Source organism: Bombina bombina, chromosome 5 (assembly GCF_027579735.1).
Source record: "Bombina bombina isolate aBomBom1 chromosome 5, aBomBom1.pri, whole genome shotgun sequence".
Lineage (NCBI taxonomy): Eukaryota > Metazoa > Chordata > Amphibia > Anura > Bombinatoridae > Bombina > Bombina bombina.
Window position 1 is genome coordinate 568,171,975 of NC_069503.1, and position 11,110 is coordinate 568,183,084.

The 11,110-nt window shown below is 39.8% G+C and overlaps 1 protein-coding gene across 1 annotated transcript; it reads right to left on the reverse strand.

The window, feature by feature from the left end:
- Positions 1–444: 444 nt before the first annotated feature.
- Positions 445–1,650, reverse strand: LOC128661559 (ADP-ribosylhydrolase ARH3-like). The gene is given in 2 exon segments (XM_053715802.1): positions 445–1,546; positions 1,549–1,650. Coding segments are annotated over 2 exon segments (1,056 nt in total). The 3' UTR covers positions 445–592.
- Between the last annotated feature and the right edge of the window lie 9,460 nt (positions 1,651–11,110).

The window sequence follows — 11,110 nt, forward strand, 5'->3', positions numbered from 1 at the left end:
GCTGTTTGATCTGATTTTTTTTTTTTTTTAAATGTATTGAATATTAGATTTATTATAAAATAAGAGATTAAAAAAATGTTTACAATCAATTTCACTTATTTAGCATCTGAGAAGGTAATTTTTGTGGAGCGTTTACATGCTCTCATTAGGGCTTATGATTTCACCAATAGCAACCCTGCAACTCTAGGTTTAACCCACAAAAAAGGGCAAACTGCTGGACCCGAGTGGAAATGGTCAGTGAGCCAATCAGCAGTGGCAGTTACATAGATGGATTGTGCAGCTGAGTTTGCCGATTGGCTCATCAGCTGTTTTCACTTCAGACCTGCAGTTCCCTGCAGCTCCTTCATGACACTTTAACGCCACGCAAAAGGGGTTAAACACATAGTTAAAACATACAAGTTGCTAGTGATAAATTCACATCCACTAACATTAGAGCATGTCATATTTCTATTATATTTGCTCTTGATTAAGATAAATATTTGATTTGAATAATACATTTAATATTGTAAAATTAGTTGTCAGGTCTACTGATGTGCGTTACAAGCAAATGATCTATGTTAGCAGTCCTTCTTGGTTCTCAGTTTATATATGTTTAGGACGTGAGTGTTTCCAGTCTCTTATTATACAACTCGTGCAGCTTTTCCCCCCAATTCTCTGCATCCTTATGACCCTCAATACTGAGCTTCCAGTTCAGTGGCATCTGCTCCACACCATGGTATGCTCCAGCAATTGCTCCAGCCATGGTGGCAATAGTGTCTGTATCACCCCCCAGAGATATACAAAATGCAATAGTGCACTGCAGGCTGTTGTATTCTTTAGGTAGCTCATCTACAGGTTCCATGTAACGCAGGAATGAGTAGATTGCAGTAGGAACTGACTCCAGGGCAGCAATCCCATTACCCAACTCATTTACCACAACCTCCCTCGTAACAGGGCCTTTTTCTAGAAAAGTTTGTATTTTCTTCAACCTGTTACAATAAGGGAATTCTCCCAGATCCAGTTCCCTCACATCAGAAAGAGACTTTTCATCTGCTTCCACCTCTTTCATGTGTCCCAAAAGGTGCTGTAGAAAGGTCTCCCAACTCTGTTCCACTTGTAGGGCATAGTGCACTGCCAGGGCCTGAAGTATGGATCCATTGTAACCCAGAGACGAGGCATGGGTCAGCTGTCCACTCAGTTTGGCATACTTTATGATGTCCTGTACGGTGGGGTAGGCCAATGGTACTCCTACCACCCTCATTGCTGCTCCATTTCCAAATGACCCTTTTCCATTAAACTGCTCCTTAGCAGGAGAAAACACATTAACATACTGTCCACATCCCAGTTTCTTAAATACAACTACAACAGCCATCCCATATCCTCGATCTGGGTCTGTGAGATACTCATTGGTAAACCGTTGAGCTAAGTAATTTGCATTAAATTCTGGTTTGTCCTACAGCGACTGCACCAAACACCTTGCCATGGCTGTGTCATCTGTGTATGTTAGGTCGTCTTCTACTCGGTCTCCTCTGTCCACCTCCTTTAAGAAATCGCACACACACTCCCGAAGGACACTCTGTCCATCCCCTCAAACACAGATCCAAGGCAATCCCCGGCGAGTTCCCCAAGTAGAGCACCACGGAACCGAGACAAACTGACTGGCAGCAACATCACTACTCACAACCACAAACAAGTCAATTAGTCAATGGTTTGATCTGATTTTGATTGCTAGTGGTTCTAGGGATAGAATGAACAGTAAAGGTGAGAGAGGGCAACCCTGTTTGGATCCATTTCTAATTTCAAAGTGTTTGGACAGGGTCCCATTAACCCTGATCTGTGCCGTTGGAGTGGTGTAGACAGCCAGTATTTTTTGTATGAATTGATTGGGGAAGTTATACCGTCTGAGAGTCATCTGTAAGTAGGTCCAGTCAAGTCTGTCAAATGCCTTCTCGGCGACAGTAGATACAAATATAGTCAGGATATCTGTCAAATGCACGTAATCTAATAGATTTAGGACTTTCACTGTGTTGTCCCTTGCTTCCCTAAGCGGCACGAAGCCTGCTGGGTCTTGGTGAATTAGTAGTGGTAATAATTTATTTATTCGAGTGGCTAAGATTTTTGTGTATAGCTTCAGGTCTGTGTTAAGTAGCGAGATTGGTTTGAAGTTGGCTGGTTGGTCTGGTGCTTTACCTGGTTTTTCTAGTACTGTCACCACAGCCTGGAGCATGGTGTCTGGGAAACAAGAGTTTTCTGACACATGGTTAAATAAAGAGGTCAAATAGGGAGCAAGGTGTTTGGAGAAGGTTTTATAATAAAGACCAGAAAAGCCGTCTGAGCCTGGTGCTTTGTTAGGCTTTAGGGTTTTTATTGCATCTAACACTTCCCTGAGTTTGAAGGGTTGATCTAATGCTTTGGACTGTTCGGCATTTAACTGTGGGACCTGTATTTGGTCCAGATACTGCTTACAGTGATATGAGTGCGACTGTGCATTCCTGTTTGGGTATAGATTATAAAGTTTATGGTAATACGCCTTGAATTCCTCCGCTATCTTATGGGTGTCTTCTACCTGCCTACCTGACTTGCTCTTAATTGAGTGTACGTATGTGCGTTGTTGTCTTTTCTTTAAGGCTCTTGCTAACCATCTACCTGGTTTGTTTCCCTCCCTATAAAATGTTTGTTGGAAGGACAGTAGTTGCCTCTGGGTTTTCAACTGGAGTAGGCTATTTAATTGGTCTCTTTTGGCGTTAAGTTTTTCCAGAATTGACGAGCTATCTGGGTGTTGTTTGTGTTGGCAGTCTAAGTCAGCTATGTCTTTGGCTAAGGAGGAGAATTTCTCCCCTCTCTTCCTCGTTATGTATGCTTTGGTCTTCATAAGCTCCCCTCTGATTGTACTTTTGTGGGCCTCCCAGAGGGTATTGATGTTAGCATCGGGGGAGTCGTTCAAAGAGAAATAGGATTTGATATGTTTAGCTAAGTTGATTATTTGTGTTTTCCCCTTTAGTAGTGACTCGTCCAGTCTCCACTGGAAAGTTCTGAGAGGGGCTGAGGGCCATGTTATTCTACAGGAGACCAAGGAGTGGTCAGACCAGGTGGTGTGTGAGATGTCGGCTGCTTTCATGTAGGAGAGTACTAGGTGGTCTATAAGTATATAATCTAACCTAGAGTAACACCTATTTGGGTTTGAGGAAAAGGTAAAATCTCTCTTCTGCGGGTTCATATATCTCCATGCATCATGAACCCCTAGCAATTTGAGATTCTGCCAGATAGTTTCCATTTTGGGTATTTTAAGTCTTGTATCTGGATTGGTGCAATCTATTTTAGGATTTAGGGGGACATTAAGATCCCCTGCTAGAATTAAAGATCCTTTAATATGTGACAGGATGGAGTTAATAGTAGTATTAATAAACTTGCTTTGGGATCTATTTGGGGCATAGACATTCACTAACGTTATAGGTTTGCCGAATAAAAGACCTGTAACACATAAGAATCTACCATCTTTATCATGTTCCATGTGGGTTTTAGTGAAGGCAATGGATTTATGTATCAATATGCTAACGCCATTGATTTTTTTGGATGGGTTGGAACTGTGAAAGTGCAGGGGATAGCTGGAGGAAAAAAACTTAGGAACATGTCCATACTTGAAATGTGTCTCTTGCAACATTAGGATATGCCCATCTTTCTTGTGTAAATCTATTAAAGCCATTCTGCGCTTATTTGGGCAATTATATCCCTTGACATTTTGGGTGATGATGATTACATCCTGTGTGTTATCCCTACTCATACCTATACTCTTTGTCGGATGTTATGTTAATGAGGTGAGACTTCCTGCCACACTTACCAAGATATATACCCGGGTATTTCTCTCTGTGAAGGAAAATAAAAACAATAACAACAAAAAAGAAAACAAAAAAAAAATTACAGATAACAAATTAACATTGCAAGCACTACCTCCTAGTATGAGGAGTGTTGGTTGCAACATCAACACTAAGGGAGAATAGCTCTCCCATCTGGCTGAGAGAAAGCAAGATCTAACAGTAAACCTAGCAAAGCTATAACAACAGATTTTTGTGAATTTGAACATATAAATGTAACAATTATTAAGTCAAAATAAACTTTGTCAACTTGTGGCCTTGTATCTTAAACAACAGGCCTCTGAAATGTATCACTAACAGTAAGAACATTAGATAACCACTACTTGTATGCTGGGTGCTACCTATGCCTCACAACATATCTATGTATTCTTGGGGAAGTCCACAAACCGCAGCACCTACAAAAAGAATTATATAAGGTTTGCAATTCAAGATAGTAAAAAGGATACTATTTAAACAGTCTCAATCATCCCTTCTCCTTCATCTGCAGCTGACTGTTTGAATTGGGTCGACAAATCTTTTTTTGCTGAACTTGTTGCTACTCTTTTCTCTGTGGCAGAGGGCCACCGTTGGCTCCTGAGCTTGATTGTTCCTGGGTAGCCTGTGTTTTCACCCCGTCCGGGGTTGAAATGTCTAGGTCTGTGCACACCTTTGGAATATCTTCCGGTGAAGAACATATGAATCTCTTACCCTGCCGTAGAATTATGAGATGGAAGGGGAATCCCCATCTGTATAGAATGTTCATCTTTCGAAGTAATAAAGTGAGCGGCTTAAGCTCCTTTCTTTTGGCGAGGGTTCTTTGGGAAAAGTCCGCGTAGAATTGTATATCCGCGTTCTCATAATTTATGGGTTGTTTCTCACGGGCCTGCTTCATAATTTCTTCCTTTTGAAGTTTGTAATGCGGACAATCACATCCCTTGGGGGCTGTGATTCCAGAGGCTTGGGTCGCAGTGCCCTATGGGCTCTATCTATGTCTATTTTTGAAGGAGACTCTGTTTGTTTTAGGAAGTTGAAGAGGTCTTGAAGGTATTGGTCCAAGTCAGTGACAGGGATAGCTTCGGGGATACCCCTGATTCTAATGTTGTGCCTTCTGCCTCTATTCTCTGCGTCATCCAGTTTTTCTTCCAGGTCCTGAATTCCTCCATTCTGTTTAAGAATAATGTTATGGAGGTCTGTTATTGCTAAAGCGTGTGCATCTTGTGTGCTCTCCACTGCTTCCACCCTGTGACCAATTTCTACCATTTCCTTCTTGAGATCACTGATTTCATCTTTAATGCATTGTTTTACTTGCAAGATTAAGGTGGAAAAGTCTTTTTTTTAGGGGAGGGATTCAAATAAAACTTTTGGTATTGTAATAATGTCAGTTGTAGTTTCTGTGTCAGATTCTGACGAAGAGGTTGCTGCAAGTGACTCAGGGTCTTCTGTGATACTGGTAGCAGTAGATTGGGCTTCCACTGACTTAAAATAGTTGTTAACAAAGGGAGTTGTATGGCCACGTGGCTTGGGGCCTAATCCCTTTTTGCTAAGCTTCTTAGGGGACATGTTTATTTCTTGCGTGTGCAGCTGCTCAGCTCAGGTCTTGCTTATGAATTGTTAAGTGAGACCTTTAAGATCAGCATATGTTTATAGATGGGTCTCCAATGTGATAAAGTAGTAGGTGCAGCCCGAATGCAGGGTCAGAACCTCTGCAACTGGTATACTCGATTCTGTAAAAGGAAGTAACCTTACCATGGGTCACAGACCACACGTCTTTGTAATTCTCTGTCTGGGAAATGATATATCTTTCAAATTAGCTATTTATCTATCAAATCTATCTATCAATCGTATCTATCAAATGTATATTGCATCTATTGATCTATGCAATTCGTATCTATCAAATGTATATTGCATCTATTGATCTATGCAATTTGTATATATCAAATGTATATTGCATCTATTGATCTGCCTTGCTGCTCCTTTCAGGCAGGCCAGCTCTTTGCATAGAGGCCCACAGACTCTGTAACAGATCTCTCTTGCAGGGAGAGGTGCAGCCAGAATGCAGGGTCAGAAACTCTGCAACTGGTATACTTGATTGTGCAAAAGGAAGTATCCTTAGCATGGGTCCCAGAACGCATGTTTTATTGTTATACTCTGTCAGGGAAATTATATAACTATTAATCGTATCAATCAAATATATATTGCATCTATTGATCTCTGTAATTCGTATCGATCAAATGTATATTGCATCTTTTGATCTACCTTGCTGCTCCTTTCAGGCAGGCCAGCTCTTTGCATAGAGGCCCACAGACTCTGTAACAGATCTCTCTTGCAGGGAGAGGTGCAGCCAGAATGCAGGGTCAGAACCTCTGCAACTGGTATACTTGATTGTGCAAAAGGAAGTATCCTTAGCATGGGTCCCAGAATGCATGTTTTATTGTTATACTCTGTCAGGGAAATTATATAACTATTAATCGTATCAATCAAATATATATTGCATCTATTGATCTCTGTAATTCGTATCGATCAAATGTATATTGCATCTTTTGATCTATGTTATTCGTACCTATCAAATGTATATTGCATCTTTTGATCTGCATTGTTGCTCCTTTCAGGCAGGCCAGCTCTTTGCAGAGAGGCCCACAGACTCTGTAACAGATCTCTCTTGCAGGGAGAGGTGCAGCCCGAATGCAGGGTCAGAACCTCTGCAACTGGTATACTCGATTCTGCAAAAGGAAGTAACCTTACCATGGGTCACAGACCACACGTCTTTGTAATTCTCTGTCTGGGAAATGATATATCTTTCAAATTAGCTATTTATCTATCAAATCTATCTAACTATCAATCGTATCTATCAAATGTATATTGCATCTATTGATCTATGCAATTCGTATCTATCAAATGTATATTGCATCTATTGATCTATGCAATTTGTATATATCAAATGTATATTGCATCTTTTGATCTGCATTGTTGCTCCTTTCAGGCAGGCCAGCTCTTTGCAGAGAGGCCCACAGACTCTGTAACAGATCTCTCTTGCAAGGAGAGGTGCAGCCAGAATGCAGGGTCAGAACCTCTGCAACTGGTATACTCGATTGTGCAAAAGGAAGTAACCTTACAATGGGTCTCAGACGGCATGTTTTATTGTTATACTCTGTCAGGGAAATTATATAACTATCAATCGTATCAATCAAATATATATTGCATCTATTGATCTCTGTAATTCATATCGATCAAATGTATATTCCATCTTTTGATCTACAGGGAGTGCAGAATTATTAGGCAAATTAGTATTTTGACCACATCATCCTCTTTATGAATGTTGTCTTACTCCAAGCTGTATAGGCTCGAAAGCCTACTACCATTTAAGCATATTAGGTGATGTGCATCTCTGTAATGAGAAGGGGTGTGGTCTAATGACATCAACACCCTATATCAGGTGTGCATAATTATTAGGCAACTTCCTTTCCTTTGGCAAAATGGGTCAAAAGAAGGACTTGACAGGCTCAGAAAAGTAAAAAATAGTGAGATATCTTGCAGAGGGATGCAGCACTCTTAAAATTGCAAAGCTTCTGAAACGTGATCATCGAACAATCAAGCGTTTCATTCAAAATAGTCAACAGGGTCGCAAGAAGCTTGTGGAAAAACCAAGGCGCAAAATAACTGCCCATGAACTGAGAAAAGTCAAGCGTGCAGCTGCCAAGATGCCACTTGCCACCAGTTTGGCCATATTTCAGAGCTGCAACATCACTGGAGTGCCCAAAAGCACAAGGTGTGCAATACTCAGAGACATGGCCAAGGTAAGAAAGGCTGAAAGACGACCACCACTGAACAAGACACACAAGCTGAAACGTCAAGACTGGGCCAAGAAATATCTCAAGACTGATTTTTCTAAGGTTTTATGGACTGATGAAATGAGAGTGAGTCTTGATGGGCCAGATGGATGGGCCCGTAGCTGGATTGGTAAAGGGCAGAGAGCTCCAGTCCGACTCAGACGCCAGCAAGGTGGAGGTGGAGTACTGGTTTGGGCTGGTATCATCAAAGATGAGCTTGTGGGGCCTTTTCGGGTTGAGGATGGAGTCAAGCTCAACTCCCAGTCCTACTGCCAGTTTCTGGAAGACACCTTCTTCAAGCAGTGGTACAGGAAGAAGTCTGCATCCTTCAAGAAAAACATGATTTTCATGCAGGACAATGCTCCATCACACGCGTCCAAGTACTCCACAGCGTGGCTGGCAAGAAAGGGTATAAAAGAAGAAAATCTAATGACATGGCCTCCTTGTTCACCTGATCTGAACCCCATTGAGAACCTGTGGTCCATCATCAAATGTGAGATTTGCAAGGAGGGAAAACAGTACACCTCTCTGAACAGTGTCTGGGAGGCTGTGGTTGCTGCTGCACGCAATGTTGATGGTGAACAGATCAAAACACTGACAGAATCCATGGATGGCAGGCTTTTGAGTGTCCTTGCAAAGAAAGGTGGCTATATTGGTCACTGATTTGTTTTTGTTTTGTTTTTGAATGTCAGAAATGTATATTTGTGAATGTTGAGATGTTATATTGGTTTCACTGGTAAAAATAAATAATTGAAATGGGTATATATTTGTTTTTTGTTAAGTTGCCTAATAATTATGCACAGTAATAGTCACCTGCACACACAGATATCCCCCTAAAATAGCTATAACTAAAAACAAACTAAAAACTACTTCCAAAACTATTCAGCTTTGATATTAATGAGTTTTTTGGGTTCATTGAGAACATGGTTGTTGTTCAATAATAAAATTAATCCTCAAAAATACAACTTGCCTAATAATTCTGCACTCCCTGTATGTTATTCGTACCTATCAAATGTATATTGCATCTTTTGATCTGCCTTGCTGCTCCTTTCAGGCAGGCCAGCTCTTTGCAGAGAGGCCCACAGACTCTGTAACAGATCTCTCTTGCAGGGAGAGGTGCAGCCAGAATGCAGGGTCAGAAACTCTGCAACTGTTATACTCGATTCTGCAAAAGGAAGTAACCTTACCATGGGTCACAGACCCCACGTCTTTGTAATTCTCTGTCTGGGAAATGATATATCTTTCAAATTAGCTATTTATCTATCAAATCTATCTAACTATCAATCGTATCTATCAAATGTATATTGCATCTATTGATCTATGCAATTCGTATCTATCAAATGTATATTGCATCTATTGATCTATGCAATTCGTATATATCAAATGTATATTGCATCTATTGATCTATGTAATTCGTATCTATCAAATGTATATTGCATGTATTGATCTATGGAATTCGTATCTATCAAATGTATATTGCATCTATTGATCTATGTAGTTCATATCTATCAAATGTTTATTGCATCTTTTGATCTATGTAGTTCATATCTATCAAATGTATATTGCATCTTTTGATCTATGTAATTCGTATCTATCAAATGTATATTGCATCTATTGATCTATGTAATTCGTATCTATCAAATGTATATTGCATCTTTTGATCTATGTAATTCGTATCTATCAAATGTAAATTGCATCTTTTGATCTATGTAATTCGTATCTATCAAATGTATATTGCATCTTTTGATCTATGTAATTGGTATCCATCAAATGTATATTGCATCTATTGATCTATGTAATCTATGTATCTATCTATCAAATCTATCGATCTCGTGGTTGTGCAAATGGACTGTTTGCGGTTGTTTGCGGTGCGTTACACGGGGAGTTTGGTCTGTCACTGTGAAGCAGGCGTAACCCTTCCACTACCTGATCTATACAACATCATACCTTATGTTTTAAAGCACGTTGTTCCAAACAATTTAGGAATGTTATGTGATTTATGCCCTTTATGGATTAAAACCAGACTCTGCATCAACTATGTAATTTTCCGTGGGAGTTTTGCCATGGATCCCCCTCCGGCATGCCACAGTCCAGGTGTTAGTTCCCTTGAAACAACTTTTCCATCACTATTGTGGCCAGAAAGAGTCCCTGTGGGTTTTAAAATTCGCCTGCCTATTGAAGACAAGGCGGTTCGCCTGGTTTGCCCGTTCGCGAACAGTTGCGGAAGTTCGAGTCCGCTGTTCGCAAACGGAAAATTTTAAGTTTGCGACATCACTAATCACCAATACAGATTATTAGTGAAAATACAGAAAATTAACAATCACAATGACTTTCCTTATATTTCAAGATGCTACCACCCTGATAACTCCTCCACCATCGGCACTCAACTGTTTATTTTTAGTCTTTCAGAAGGAGCTCCCCATACCTTTTTCTCCCACCTCAGGTCTCAGCAGAAAACCTCAGAAGAAAAGTGAAACAATAGTGCAATCGAGCTTAGCAAACAGCCTGCACTAAAAGGAACATACTCACAGGGTTACATGAAGAAATTGAAGATTTTATTCAGAAAGCTTTAATAAAATACAATAAAAATCTCAAAGTATGAATAAAAAATCTCAACCGATTTTGCTAGACACAGCTGCCTTTTTCAAAAGCAGTTAAAACCACTTTGGAAAAAAGTTAAAAAACATGTATCAACCTTGTTATATTTTATATGGTAAATCAACCCAACCTAGCTAATTCCTGCATTGATGACACCTGTGCACGGAAAAGGTTTACAAATAAAGGGTATATCCTACTATTCAGCAAGGAGGAACTGAGAAATCAATTAATCTGGAATAAAAAACAATTAAAATAATAAATGATAATGTCTAATTTAAATTTAGACATTCCTCCTAGTTGAACATTTTACGATCTAGAATAATTTGTACATATATTTTATCTATGATATTCCGAAATCAAAAATTATAATCAACAAAAAAGTTGATCACGTGATAAAAGTGACCAATCACATCAATGTAAATGCAGTCGTTCTCATATAAGTGGTGTTAGACTTATAGTTACCAATCAGGTAGAAATTTGGAAACTGTCACATGATATACTGTAGGTCATGTGAATAAGGTAACCAATAAAAGACAATTCTACAATAAATCCCAAGTAGCCAATAAGACTAGATGTTAGTATCACGTTTCAATCAAGTAGTGTTTTAACTAGAAGTTCCCTTTTAGGTACTCCAGTAATGATGTAATCACATGAATAGACCAATTGTATGAAACATATTTTCTGTTACAAAATACATAAGAAAAACATAAAAAAAAATAGTGCAATGCTGCCCCTGCAGATTTCTGGCTAATTGGCCGATAGCAGGGAGTGTCAGTCAACACGATTGTATTCGATCGGGTTGATTTCTGTCCGCGGCCTCAGAGCAGGCAGACAAGTTATGGAGCAGTGGTCCCA